At 50.7% G+C, this 14943-nt stretch overlaps 1 protein-coding gene across 5 annotated transcripts in view; it reads right to left on the bottom strand.

The window, feature by feature from the left end:
* Window positions 1-14943, bottom strand: part of PLXNA2 (plexin A2) — a 232926-nt gene that overhangs the window by 117305 nt on the left and 100678 nt on the right. For 4 of the 5 annotated variants that reach the window (XM_061383641.1, XM_061383644.1, XM_061383645.1 and 1 more), the window contains one exon: window positions 10500-10634. The exons of the other annotated variant lie outside the window; for it this stretch is intronic. In XM_061383641.1, the coding sequence (XP_061239625.1) occupies window positions 10500-10634 (135 nt within the window). The remainder of the gene's footprint in view (window positions 1-10499; window positions 10635-14943) is intronic. 5 annotated transcript variants of the gene reach the window in all.

Raw genomic sequence — 14943 nt, 5'->3', positions numbered from 1 at the left:
GCATCTGACTGAAGCCTAATTGGAAATCCAAAGCGGCACTAAATGTTACGGTCTAAATAAAACATGCTCAGTTACAGAAACTCCACGTGGGGAGTGTGAGAGGGCGCTCTGGTAGGGAGCTGAAACGTAGGTTGCAGGGTTCTGGGGCGTCGTGATGGGGCACCCCACATTTGGCTAGATGAGACAGACTCAAGATGGCAACACAGAAGGCTCTTGAGAGCCCAAGAACCCCTAGGTAGGGCCAGCGAGGCAGCCGATCGGTACCTGTTGCCTGGCTCACACTTGGAAGTGCAGCTAAAACACTCGATCAGCTTTGTGCAATGTCTCTCACACATCTGCACCTGCCCTCCTCGCAAAGGTGTGCCTCTGCCAGACAGGCTGCGTGGTAGAGAGCACAGGGCAGTGCTGGCCTCACCCACTGGGCGCCTTGAACCGGGCTCCTAGGTGGTGCGGGGATGGCAGGCAGGGCAGTAGCTAGCTTGGCAAGCGCCTCTGCCCTGGCTCTGCCTCCTAGGAGTCCCGGGGGGGCCCGGCCTTGCTCTGATCGCTGGACTCTGCCGCCCCTGACTTCCCCCTGTGTCACACGGGGCTGAGAATACCTGTCTTTCAAGGTTGCTGTAAGCGGCTGAGATGATGCTGGCGGAACACCCGGCCTGCTGGACAAACAGCAGCTTCCTGGGGCGGGTGCCCTCTCTCTTTCCTCTCTGACCACCAGAGACATTTCCTGTGACTGGACACATCGGGCAGCAGGCCTCTATTGGTTTCTTTTTTATAAAACAAAACAGTGCCCTGCCGCAGGGTCCTTGGCGGGTGTCCAGGGAGGAGTCTTGAGTCTGGCCTGGTCTGGAGCCCTGAGAACTGCAGGTAGACCGGGAGCAGGCGGGGCGGGCCCACTGCAGCCATGCGGCCACCAGGGGGCGCCATCCCAGGAGGACGCGGGACAAGGCTCGGCTTCACTCCGCGTCTGTTCCCAGGTCGGAGTGTGGGGTGCGGGGTGCGGGGGGCGGGGGACGCTGTCCTAGCTCTGCCCGCGGGCCAGCTCAGGGGCCCTGGGCAAATTACTTAGCCAGACCGAATCGCAGTTTTCTTATCTATTAAAAAAAAAAAAAAAAGCAAAGACAATACAATTTATCCCAGGAGATTGTTGTATTAGCCAAGGTCATGTTTGCAAACTATCAGAAGAAAAACACGACCTAAATGTTAGTTAGATTTCAACACGTCTTAAATTAGGTAGAGCTGAGAGGCAAGGCGGGGTGGCCAAGTTTCTTTTCGAGGTGTGGCTGTGATGGGAGCTTGATTTGCAGAGCTTCACCTGGCGATTATACATGGGGCCACAACCTTAAAAGCATAATTACTGTTACTAACGTTTATTAAGCAGGTAATACGTGTCAGGTACTTTTCAGAGTGCTTTTTAATGTATGAATTCACTTCATTTAATATTTTTAATGTATTCATTCACTTCATTTAATCCTCAAGCAATGTCATAATTATCCCCATTTTTAGTAGAGGCAAGTGAAGCAGAGAGGTGAAACAATTGGCCTAAGGTCACACAGCAGGGAGCCAGGAAGGTGGGCAGGCTGGCAGTCTCTAGAGCCCATGCTCTTCACGGTGGCCAGGAAACTGCCCATCGTCAGTCACTATCTACTTCTTTGCACTCTGGCTCGGTGGATACTTTGGTCTCAAGGTCTCAAAGGTCCCCTGTTCTCACCTATAAAAGGAAGGACTGCCCTTCACCAGACAGTCCCTGAAGCTCCCCCAGCTCTGGACTGCTAGGTCAGGGAGAGGGTCTGTCCTCTGAATGAGCCCAAGCATGGAGGGACGAGGACAGGGCTCCCCATGGTCGGTATGAGTTACTTCAGTCACTGGGCATGCTGTATATCTCTGCGACAGTACTGCTCACTTTATATCGCAATTTATCTATACATCATTCTTCCCCACCAGAATGTAGCATCCCTGAGGTCAGGGATTATATTTTATTTATCCCTATACAAAAGCATACTGAACGGTGCTGTTGTTGCATTGTAAAGAACAGAAAGAAATCAAGAAGGTACCTATTTATAAGACCTTTTGCTGGAATATGACTTAGAAAGATTGCCCTGTCTATATCTGCATATGCAAATAACTTGCCGGCGGACAGCTCTATGCATTATACATGGTAGACACTTAATGGTCTGTTGAATGAATGAGTCTGTGTATGCAAATGAGATGCAAATCTTTCCTTATTTTAATTTGACCCTTGGGAACATCTTCAGGGACTCCCTTGGGCTTGGGTAGCTTTAATGTTTTTTAATTGAAAGTCTCTCTCTTTTTTTTTTTAACACAACCGATGTTCGGTCTGGTCTGTGCTGAGTGAAGCTGTTGCCAAGTTGGGAAAAGAATGCCGGGTTGGACCAGGTGAATTAGGATTAATTCTGGCTTTTCTGGTAACTCGGGGAATGATCTAGGAAGTGATTCCCCTCTCTGGCATCGTTTTCCTCATCTTTAGTATATGGGGAGGAGTTCCTTCTGGGATTGAGGTATGGTGATTTCCCACCTCTCCATCCTAGGAACGTCATTCTGGGTCATCAGAAAGTCAGCATCTGGCAGTCCTACCTGGTGAGAGACATCACGTCCCCTGCCAAGGATTAGAGGAAGAGTCTCCAGCCTCCCTGCGCATTTAGAGAAATGAGCTTTTTTGGCACCGGTTCTCCCAGCCTGGGCATTGTGTTCAATCATTTCTTTCCAAACCAAAGGATTTTAAAATAAGAGGCTGGAGTTTTCTTTCTTAAATACAAGCCAAGCGCCTGATTAATAGGGTGGGTTTGTGATTCGCTTCCTTCATGTGAAAATATTTATTAAAAATGCTCCAATGAGAATATTAATAGCCAGGGAATCAGCTCCATGTCAGCCTCTTTGCTCCCTGACATTTGAAATAGGGTGAGAGAAAGAGGGGAAAAAAAATCAAACCCGAGCCTGGGGTGGTCACTGGTCCCTGCGCCCCATCCTCCGGGAGGCAGGCTTTGCCCCTACTTTGGGAAAGACGCTGAGATGTGTGCTTGGCTTCTGGGCCACGGTGAGGTCCTTAACTAGAAACATGTGTGCATCAAAGGCCTGGATTGAAAGTGACACATTTGAAAACACAAGTACGGCAGAAATTTGCTTATCCTCACTTTCCTAATCCGCAAACTCTGTAATTCTCCCCCAAAGTCCCCCAGGCTCTGCTCCAGCCCCTGCCTCCTCAGATTCCCTCCTTCCCCGGCTGCAGCCCAGGCCTCTCAGTCCGGGCAGAAGGGAGGTCTCCTGTTACTGGGACTCCAACCGCCTTGTAAAAATACACCTTGGCACGCTCTGCCTGCGCCCTGGGAAGCCTTATCGTCAGGACTAAACAAATGTGCACAATCAAAATAATAGTCTGAGATGTCAAAATAAATGAGCAGGGGCCATCTGGAAGGACGGCTCCGCACATTCTTTTCTGCTCCTTCTCCAAGTCGTTAGAGGCCTAGGGGCTTGGTCGTTCAGTGGCGTTGGCCACAGCTGACAGACGTAGTACCCTCACATCACAATAAGGCCCTTTGAAATGCTTCTTATTTTTGGCCCTCGGTCCCGATTTATAGTTGACATGCCCTCCTCCAAACCAAGGAAACCAAAATTGATTCTCAGGTGAAGCTGGCTGGGGTGGCATGCTAGAGGCATTGGGTCTGCCCTCCAAGCCCTCTCCCCCACCATGCACGGGGTCTTAAACCGGTGCAAGGAGCTGAGGGGCAGGGGTCTCTCCTACGCTTGAGACATTCAGAGAAGGGCGGCTTCATAATCTTTCCAAAGAATTTTGATTTCTAGTAACTCCAGGCCAGAGTTCTCCTTGTCCCAACTCTCTGAAACGACCTAAGGTGGAGGTGGTGAGAAAGTCACTATCCGTTCATCCACGGTGAAGTCCCATGCCCCACCCTGCATGTGAAGGTGGGTCGCCCAGGAGAAGGGTCTTCTGAGTGGGCTGCCGCAGCTCTGCACAGGGAGACAGACCAGGACAGCCCTTGAAAATCACATGCCATCACCTGGGCAGTTTCCAGGTAGCATGATCCTATTCCTGATGGATTCCTTCAAAGGCTTCCCAGAAGCAGTTTCAAGAGCCACCTTTGATGTAGGTCTCCTTTAGGGCTCAACACAACCTTCAGTCCATCAACAGCAAGCTTTAAAGCTACTGGCACTTTTCTGTGAGTTTAGGGAAACCAAACCAGTTCTGGGGACTCTGATCTTAGGTGTTGGGTTTAGCATAGGCTGAAATGGAAGCTGGCCTCATACTGGGGTCAGGATGGGTGAGCTGTGAGTCCTCACCCGTGCAGATGCTCTGTGGGTTCCTGAGACAGGAAACCATGTGTTTATCTTCCCCGTGCCTTGGGTCTCAAAGCGGGGTCATGGGCTACACGTGCCAGAGTCATGGGGAGACGGGCGGTAGAGAGGTGAGGAGGCGGGCGGAAGAAGGAACTGTAAGACTTCTAAGGTTAAGTCATAAAGAAGGCAGTAACAGTCCCACCTGTTAGGTAGTTAGAATAGCAAACAGGAGTCCAGAATGGCGGTGGCTAAAAGACAAGGAAGGGAAAAGCCCGCGAAAATGGAATAAAGGAAGGTCCGAAGACCGGAGTGAGGACCTCAGGTAGAACAAACAGCCCTCCTGGCTCGCCCAATTTACGCAGGGCAGGCCCAGAGGCCATAGAAATCATATAAAAAGAGGAGCCAAAGGGCGGGGGTCTCTCTCTCTCTCTCCCATGCGCTGGCATGCTCCCCCTTCTCTTCTCTTCACGTCTTTGGGTTGGCACGCCCTCACGCCTCGAGGATGTATTTTCCTGCTCTTTTCTAAATAAAATTGAGCTGTAACACGGAGCTGTAACACGGATTTGTCTAAGAGCTATAACACGGTCTGTTCGAGACCTGAGAGCTATAACGGTCTGTCCGAGAGCTATGACATGCCGAGGACTCTAACGTCCGGTGCTTCAAATTTTTGTTGAGACGAGACAGAACCAAGGAGAATACACTCGCCTGACACACGTTATCTGGGGGAATATTCACTCTTGGAGCCCTGAGCGGCCATGCTCAGGAAGTCTGAGCACCTTGAGGCCGCCATGCTGTGAGGAAGCCCAAGGCGCAGGGGGAGGCCTCGTGGAAGCCACTGCAGCTGACGGCCCAGCTGGTTCCAGCTGCCATACGAGTGGGAGGACGTATGGCAGGCTCCAGACCATGCTAGCCCTAGTCATCCAGTGACCCCAGCCCATTCACGTCTTCCCAGCTGAGGCGCCAGTCTGGATGCTGCAGAGAAGAGACAAGCAGCCTTTGGGGCACCTGCCTGAACGCCTGACTTAGTTTGTGAGCATGGCGGCTCCATCTATGGCAGTAAGCTGGAGATACAGTTCACTTCGTTGCAGAGGTCAGACATGGTACACCCCCGGGGCAGTGCCTTTCTAGCCCACTGTCCTCACACGTGGCCACACAGGAGCCTGAGTCTTGGGGGATGACTGGGGCTCAGGGTCCCCCTCCCTTCTCTCCACAGATGCCTGGAATACTGGCCTCCTGGGCCTCACACGTGAGCCCAGAGCTGCCTCTGTCTGTATCAAGGGGAGCAGGACTGTTTAGTCTGCTGGGCACATTCCTGGATTTTAAAAATAAATAGCAGATTGTGAGCGACTCAGCCGGATGCTGTCGTTCGACCAGGGCAGAGGTTTCTGAGGCGTCCCTTGGGATCAAGCAGCAAGAATGCCAGGTTGGAGGTGTTTGCCCGAGACTGGGACCTGTCTTAGCCGTAATTTACAGTGGAGATGCTTCTGGCCCTCCCTGGGGTCTCAGAAATTCGAATAACACCACTAATAACAGTGCTGTTGTTCAGCTGCTCAGTCGTGTCCGACTGTTTGCAACCCCATGGACCGCAGCACGCCAGGCCTCCCTGTTCATCACCAGCTCCTGGAACTTGCTCAAACTCATGTCCCCTGAGTCGGTGATGCCATCCAACCATCTCGTCCTCTGTCATCCCCTTCTCCTCCTGCCTTCAGTCTTTCCCAGCATCGGGGTCTTGTGATAATGATGATAATCATTGCCACTTATTGAAAGCACTGGCTGTGTGACTGAGCACTGAGGTCTCTCAAGCCTCACAACAGTCACCACTATTAGGCCCATTATACAGATGGAGAAAGTGAGGTGTCGAAAAGTGAAATCGCTTTCTTAAAGCCATATGTCTAGTTAGTGGCAACAGATGACGTGCAAGGTGGTCTGACGGCCATGCTCCTGCTATTAACCACTATGCTATCTGGCCTCTCCAAGTCTTGAAATGGCAGCATCCCATGCTCTCACCCACCCTAAACACACACACACACACACACACACACACACACGCGCGCGCGCGCGCGCATGCACGCCCACACCCATCGCCAGCCTCTCTGCTGTTCCCAAGGCCTTTTCCAGCCTTCGCGGAGCCATTCTCCACTGTGACTCCCTTTTTCCATTTCACCCTTCGCTGGATCATTTTATGCCTCTATTCCCTCTGCTAATTCAAACTAATTAAAGTATAAAATAGAATAATTGCTTCCATCCCCATACTTCTTTCCCATCCACCCCGCGTACAGGGGGAGCTTCCCTTTCGGAGAGTGGCCAGCCTGACAAGCTGGGTGGAAACTGGGGCTATCAAGTTTCTTTTCATCTCGTGACTTAGGTTTTCACTTGGCTCACTGCCTGATTTTCCCTGAACCCGCAGTCTGACTCCCATTAGACACCGAGGATGTGGTAGCAACTTGTATCCCCTCCCACAACATCTGCTGGTTGATTCGCTGTCGAGGAAGCCGGGGCAGACTTTCTAAGGAAGGACCGGGCAGCATATCAGTGGAGCACCTGGGCAATTAGTAGGATTGGGGGAATCGGGTCCCAAACGGTCCCCTGGGACCGGCCGGCCTTGGATCTATTAACAGAACATTAACACCAACTTGTCAAAGGTCGTTAAGCAGTGGCACTAATGGCCCACCACTTCTTACTAGTCCTGTTTCTTAATTACATTTAATTAACTAAGAGAGAGAGAGAGAGAGGAAGCTTGCCTGAACACATGAGCCTATATTGGATTGTTCTGACTCTGTGGGGAGGGGAGACTCTCTAGGCAGGACTGGAGGTCAGGCACCTGGATCTACTCTCTTGCGGCATCAAGGATACAATAGGCACCATGATTTAGGGGAAGGGAAGGGAAACGGAGACAAAAGCTAGGGACCCGGGGAAGGGAGAGACGAGAGGAGGCTGCCCAGAGGTTTATTGTAAAGTGGGGTGATGGAAACCCCCATTCCCATCATGTCTTATAAAGTCTTAGGTCTTTCAGGGAACTCCAAAGCCTTAGATCGTTGCCTCAAAACAGGAATCTGCTTATCCATGGTGGTGGTTTAGTCACTTCAGTCTTGTCTGACTTTTGCAACCCCATGGACTGTAGCCCTCCAGGCTCCTCCGGCCATGGGATTTCCCAAACAAGAATACTGGAGTGGGTTGCCATTTCCTTCTTCAGGGAATCTTCCCAACCCAGGGATCAAACCCGGGTCTCCTGCATTGCAGGCCGATTCTTTATCAACTGAGCCACCAGGGAAGCCCATAGCCACCATTCTATCCTCACTGCAGTGTTCATCCTTGGGGGACGAAGTTCATACAAGCACACACAGCCTCATAAAAAGCCTCCTTCAGAAAGTTCTTTTGGTCTAACCTCAAGATTGTTTCCTGTGCTTCTGAGGCTGTCTTCTGGAGATGGAAAAGAGTCCTGATCCCCAGACCTTAGACAAACTCTTTAATAGCCGAAAGAGACTCTACAGTCATATTTATTCTCTCCATCTTTCAAGCTGAGGACACTGAGTCCCTGGGAAGTCCAGGGTCTAGGTCACCCAGCTGGTTAAAGGGGGGCTGGGACGAGAACACAGGTCTCCTGGCCTGGCCTGAGGCCTGCTGGCAGCGCTGACCGCCACTCAGCTTCCTCCTAATCACCACCACGGTCGCCACCCTGGCATAGAGACCTCCCCGACTCACAGCTCACCTGATTCAAGATAGCCACAGGGCATTAAACCCAAACTCCTCCTATATCTGCTTAGTGTGACAGTTACTGCTGAGCAGCTCTGCTTTGGTGCAAACTGACAGGAGCTGGGCAGCAGACCCAGAAGACGAGACTGAAGGAGGGTTATTCAGAAATGAGCTGCAGACGCTCAGTTTAGTCAGAGCTGATGCTCTCAGAGGCAACATCAGATATTGTTTGGAGAGGTCATTATATTCCCTGAAGGCCACTTATCAGCCTCCAGCCCTTTCCTTTGGTCACGTTTTGAATCCAATTTCAAAAAGCATCTCATTTGAGTGAAAGATATGAATCTCTGGACAGAGGAGCCTGGCAGGCTACATTGTCCATAGGGCTGCAAAGCGTCAGACGGGACTGAAGCGACCGAGCATTTAGCCCAGAGACGTGTCTCAGCATCGTCTCGGTCCCACCGAAGTCTCACTGGTCACTTCTGTTGGCTCTTTCTGCTTTTCCACTTCATGGGGCTCCGAGAACCCAAGAAAGAATTTTTATCCAGAGTTAGCTTGCTCCTCAGCCATACTTAACATCTTCTGAAATATTAATATCATGTCAATGTGGCTCTATTTCAGGGGTCCCCAACCTCTGGGGTCTAATGTCTGATGATCTGAGGTGGAGCTGGTGTAACCACAATAGCAATAAAGTGCATGATAAATGCAATGTCCTTGAATCATCCCGAAACCAACCCTGCCACCCCCCACTGCCGTCTACGGAAAAACTGTCTTCCATGAAATGGGTTCCTGGTGTCAAAAAAGGTGGGGGACCACAGGTCTACTTAATCCCTCTGACCATCCTTTTATGAACCTGCCTACAGGACCATCTATTCACCTATCCTTCTAAATCTGTAGATAATTCTGCAGAAGCATCCAGAATGGTGTTCATCAAATGATGACATGGTGTTACATTTCGGGGTGTTTGGTTTGGGAACTTGTTATTTCCTTTTCTGTGTGTATTATTTGAATTTGTATGGTGCCCATCTACCATTTTAAAGAAATAACTGTTGGTTTTATAAACAAAGAAAAACAGGAAGGAAAGGCAGAGCACTTATAGCCTCCAATCTGATGCTAAAGATTCCTTTGTTAGATTCCAAGCAACTTAAGGAGAGTGACCAAGTTCCATTTATTTTGATGTTTTTCCAGAACGTTGTTCCCAATAAATACATGACCAGCCTTTTTTTTTTTCTTTTCTTTTTTAGGGTTACAAGTTCCCATCTGGCCCTGTTTATGCCTTGATCATGGGGGCTACATAAAGGCAGGTAAAAAAAAAAGCGGCTTCAAGAGGATGTGGTATAATTTGCCGACGATTAGCCTCTGATTTGTGTCATCTCTTCTGAGAAGGAATTTTCAAGTTAGAGTTGCAGCCCTACTGCGCTTATGCCATCAGGTATCCGTTTACCACTGCCTCCCTCCCTCCTCCCTTGTCCCCGATTCAGAATTCACAAACACAAACAAGGAGAGAGAGAGAACGCCGGGCGGGTGAACCTGATGACAGACGCCTGGGATCTTTGCAGTGTTCTGAGAATGACGCCCGAGCAGGGAGGCAGCTTGAGAGAGCTCGCTGGTCGTCCAGCACAGCATCCTTATCTAGCCCAAGTCAGTGTCCTCTGCACCAAGACAGAGTCATGGTCCTTTCTGCTTCTTACGGCCTTGATCTTACCATGTGCAGGTCAATGCCAAGACCGCCACCACTGCTGACCAACTGTTGACCCACTGGCAATGAGTGGAAAAGGAGCCAGCTTTTCCTAAGGTCTAAGCTTTGCTTGCTCCATCTCCATTGCTTTGGTGAATCCCCGTCTTCCCCTTCTCTTGTCCTTCACTATGGCTCTCCTTGCATTTGCCTTCACTCTGCTCCTACATATTCAGGTCGAATAAAACCCCGAGGGAATAACGTTTCACCCAGGCGGGTGGGGAACCCACTCGGTGGTTACCCAGCAAAGGAGAGAGGTCCATTTCTCAGGGCTCCCCATCTCTGCAGGCAGAGCTGCAGCTCCTCAGAGCTGGCCAACTTCTACCCTGCATCCCTCTAAGACTCAGGCCAAGAATTTTTTTTTTTATCTCCTTCTGGGGCCCTATCTTGGGTCTATCTCTCCCAGGACTGAGTCCAGCCTAGAGGCCTGGATTATTTACACCTCTTTGGCTCCCTTGAGCAGCAGACTCTGTGGGCCCGGGGCAGTAAATCTCCCTTCTAATCACACCAAGCTGCTCCGTGCAGTCTGGCCCGTTCTTGCGGGGCTGTTCATCATGTGCTCAGACAGGGTCTGTGGCCTGCAGAGAAGCTCCGGGAAGCGCCTGGCCCCAGTGGCTTCTCCCTGACTCCCTGCATAAGCTTCCCCAGGCCTCTGAGCAGCAGGCCCAGGGGTCTCTCTTGTTCTGCAGAAAAGCTTCTGCACAAAGGTCACAGGTTATCTGCGCCTCCTGGGCTCTGGAGAGCAGGGGTGGTTGCCAGCACATACCTGCCTCTCAGACATGATGTACAGGTAGCGCTGGTCGATGGAGAAGGCCATGTCCCGGAGGATGGGGCTCCCATCTTTGAGCACGGAGACCATCTCGTATTGGACCCCACCGTGGGGGGGACCATCAGCTCGAATCTGCGAAAGAAACAAGGGCATCCTCAGCATCTGTCCTCGGCAGCCCCTTGTGAATTCCCTGCCTGAGCCTAGAGCAGGTAGTTTATAGAAGATAATCCTCATGTCCGGTCCCCAAGGGCTACCTGAAGCAGACTGGGTTACAGGGAAGACAGAGGTGCTTCTTAGTTCAAATAGCCCAGTTTCCACCAAGAGGAATCCTTTCCCAAGCAGTCTGAGTGTGCTGGTCTGAACCTTCTAACGGTGGGTTTATTTGTGTGTGCATGTATGTCTTTAGGTGTGATCTGAATATCCTTACATGGTTATTCTTGTGTGTGTATGCACATGTTCTCAACACCGTGTGATGAGGGTGTGAGTGTGTGCTTGTGCACACTTGCTTGCGTTTGGGGTAAGAGAATCAACATCTACACACAATGGTTCTGCCTTGAGCAGGTAAGGGAGGATGGTGGGGCCAGCACAGAAACCATCAAAAAACTGAGGATTTAATGATCTCAGAAAGAGCTTTCTGCTCCCGCCACCCCACCACAATAATATCCCCTGAAAGATGTGTGCAAATCCACCAGGTGATTTTGGGGAGCCAGGAATCCCTGAGGACAGAAATCTGGGAGTCAGTCTCAGAGTCCATCCCGGGATAAGAAATCAGGAGGAACCTACAGATCATCGAGTTTGGTGCTTCTCAGGCTCAATGTACATGAGAATAATTTGGGGAGTTTTTAAAACACATGGCTGTATCCATTCATCAGGAACTCTGCGCTTGGGGACCTGGCATCTTCTTTGGGTTTCAAAGCTCCCCGGGGGATGCTAATGAGCAGCCGGGGTTTAAAAGCACCAATGCACCCACGGTTATCAAACCAGCATGCCCGGAGAACCGCCTGGAGGGAGCGGAGAAATTCACCCCTGGGACTACCCCAGTTTCTGATTCAGCGGGAATGAGCCTGAGAAATTTCATTTCTAATAAATTCCCAGCTGATGTGGAGACTACCGGGCTGGGGGTTGGAGAAACATTCCCGTAGTCTAAGCAATACATGAAGTGTCCTGGTAGCTCAGGCAGGACAATGCCGAAGACTGGGGCTCGATCCCTGGGTTGGGAAGATCCCCTGGGGAAGAAAATGGCCACCCACTCCAGTATTCTTGCCTGGAAAACCCCAAGGATGGAGGAGCCTGGAGGGCTACAGTCCATGGGGTCACGAAGAGTTGGACATGACTCAGCAACTAACACTCAAGTTCTACATAGAATTTGGAAAGCCAGTGGAGAGAGGCCCCTGAAGACCATCAGTTCATACAGAAACAAGATGACGGGGAGCCCATGGTTTGAACGCACTCGTCCTGCCAGGCTTCCTGTTTCCAACACAGAAGCTGACTGTTGACCAATTTTGCCAACCCGGGCCGTTTCTTCGTTCTCTGTCCATCTAAACACCCTCATTCAAGCCCACTTCCCCCATAAAGCCTTCTCCAATATCTCTACCACACTGATTGCTCCTCACCCTGAGGGCTTTTTGTCCTGAGATTATAATCAATTGACTTGTTCATTGTATATATATTAGCTAATGCATATTGACCACCTACTTAAATTGTTCTCTGATTGCCTCACATGTGCGTTAAGTCCACCAACATTTTGAAGGCAGGAATGCTTTCTGTTTCTCTGAGGACCAGCCTCGGAGGACTAGAATGAAACTGGGAACAGAGCTGGTGACGGATAAAAGGGACTGCTTGAGAAATGCTTATTGAAAGGACATGAACTATGACCCAGCTGATAAAGTACCGTGGGCTCTTTCGTGCTAAATCAAAGTTGAGGTCAAAAGACAGTTTTCTCTGGATGATTTTAAGATGAAGTCCTTCCCTCCTATTCACTTTGATTTCTCTCTTGGACTTCTAACCATCTCCCTCCCTCTGCCCATTTCTCCCACCCCACTGAGAGCAAGGACTATGACTTATTCATCACAAGCGCTAAGCGTGGAGCCCGATGCCACAGTAAACATGCTTGTATGGAGGAATGGATGCATTTTCAGTTTTTACTGGCCCAGTAGGGAAGGTCAGGAGCATTTATTTACTGCAGACTTGGGAAAGTTGGATTAGTGCTCCTTTTCACATTTTTCTAGCCTCCTAAGAGTTCGCGTACTTGAGGGGCCTGAGCCGGGGTATGGTCTGCGATTGTTGACTTGGCTGGACTGGCATGGGTAAGAAGCAGACCGCAATCCCACTGTGGGGCGGGGCACAGTGGTTCTGGAGTTCCTAGTGGCGGGACCAGCAGATTCCTGCATGAGGCCCTGTGCCTGGATCCCAGGGGTGCGGCCACTGGAGCAGGGCGAGAGTCGAGGTGCTGTGCTCTCCTTGTCCGCTTCATGGGTGACTTTGGTGGGAGCTCTGGCCTTGAAGATGAGGGGGTGACCTCAGTGGAACCAAAGAAACTCGCTCTCAGCCACTCTTACCCCAGAAACTCCCCTGTAGGGTGGATTCTTCTTTTCCCCTAAACTCCTCTTTCGACCTTTTCCTTCCTAACTAGTGGCTTCCTACTGTTCCAAGCTGCTGCCTTGACAACTGTCATTAAAGCCCCTCCTTCCAGGGAGGGGTGAGGGGGCCATTTAGTTCATTCTTGTTGGGTGGAGGAAGACTCAGGGTCGGCAATGATGCGGTGGGGCCGAGGATACTGTCCTCTACCCTGGAGCGAATCTCATGATGGATTCAAGCAGAGGGAAGAACAAGGGTCTCAGTCTGGGAAAATGCCCCACAATGAAAATAGCTCCCCTTAGCTTTCAGAGCAGCATTCTCTCTTAGATGGAGAAATCCAAAATTTCCAAAAGATTCTTCTAGAACATAGTAGCTTTTAATAACAGAAGTTCTCAGGCGGGACTTCCCTGGTGGCCCCATGGTTAAGAATCTGCCTTGCAACAAAGGGGACATGGGTTCAATTCCTGGTCAGGGAACTACCACGGAGCAACTAAGCCTTTGCTCCGGAGACCACCAGCCCCAAACTGGAGAGAGTCTTTGAGTCTCAATGAAAGATCCCCGTGATACAATGAAGACCCTGCATGCCACAACTAAGACCAAATGGAGTCAAATAAATACATTAATATTTTTTAAAAAGACTATTAAAAAAAAAAGTTCTCAGGCTACTGCAGGATGTAGGGGGAGATGTGATAGTCATGACTTCTGATTAGCTTAACCTCACTATTCCATATGCATAAAATGGGAGAGTTCAAGCTCCGCTTTCTCCTCTGAAAAGGAAATGTCCCAGGGTCGCTTCTCACCCTCCCTATGACAGCTGCTCCTCTCCAAGGATGTTTTAATTCCCCTCCAGGCACTGGCTCAGCCCCAAGAGCTTGCAGAATCATCATCCTACTTCAGGGCTGGCCAGCTCAGGATATCCCCACCTGGGCAGGCTGGTTAACCCTCTGCCAGATAAATCAGCCTCCTCCCCAAGAGGCTGGGCACACACACTCAGAAGGAGGAACACCTCGTCTGGCCCTCCCTCTCTGGGCCCTGGGACTAGATGGTACCCATGGCCATGCTGGAGTGGAATCTTACCAAAGATAACTTACCATCACATACTCTGGTATGTCCCAGTTAGGACTAATCCCAGTCCTTAACTTTTTTTCTGAATACGAAGCCTAAACTTTTTTTTTCCTGTCTACAATCTGAACCTTCCAATAAACCAGTTGAGGCCAGAATCAAACCTACAGAACTCTGAAAACATCAGAGCTGAAACTAAACCAGAACAGAAAATGTTCTTGATACTGAACCTGAACTGAGCTAGCCTATGTCACTCCCTCTAAATACCCGGAGAGGGGAGCAGTCCTGCCCGAGAAGTCCATACTGTCCGGCTTGAGCTGTGCAGCCCTCCGAGATCCCCATGAGAAGACAGAGATGTAGAAGGGGGACAGGGGGCTGGGGTCCCAGGGATGAGGTGCGGGCGGGACCAGAAGGTTGAAGGTGGGACGGGCCAGCTGGGCAGCAGAGGCCGTTCCCTCCCCTGATTCCTCTCTCTCCCTGCGGGCAGCACGCCAAGTGCAACACCAGGTTACAGGGTTTCTGCTCTGACTGTGTTCTTGCTCTTGTCTGGGCTTGATTTCTGCCTCCTGTTCACTTTCAGGTCAGTTTCCTCACCTCCCCGAGCCTCAGTTTCCCTCTCTGAATAGGCGATCTGCTCCGTGCCTGTCACAGGAGAATCACAGACTTAGGGACACTGCTGGAGCTATGGGGCTTTGGAGCCTGTCTCATCCAAGCCCTTCCACTCGTGGACGCAGGCGGTCAGGGCTGGCCCTGGGGCTCCCACCAGCTCCATCCAGGGTGGTCCAGAGGAAAACACGGCTGA

This window comes from Bos javanicus, chromosome 16, assembly GCF_032452875.1.
Source record: "Bos javanicus breed banteng chromosome 16, ARS-OSU_banteng_1.0, whole genome shotgun sequence".
NCBI classification, from domain to species: Eukaryota; Metazoa; Chordata; class Mammalia; order Artiodactyla; family Bovidae; genus Bos; species Bos javanicus.
Note: the sequence above shows the minus strand (reverse complement) of the source record. Positions and strands in the feature narration are given on the sequence as shown.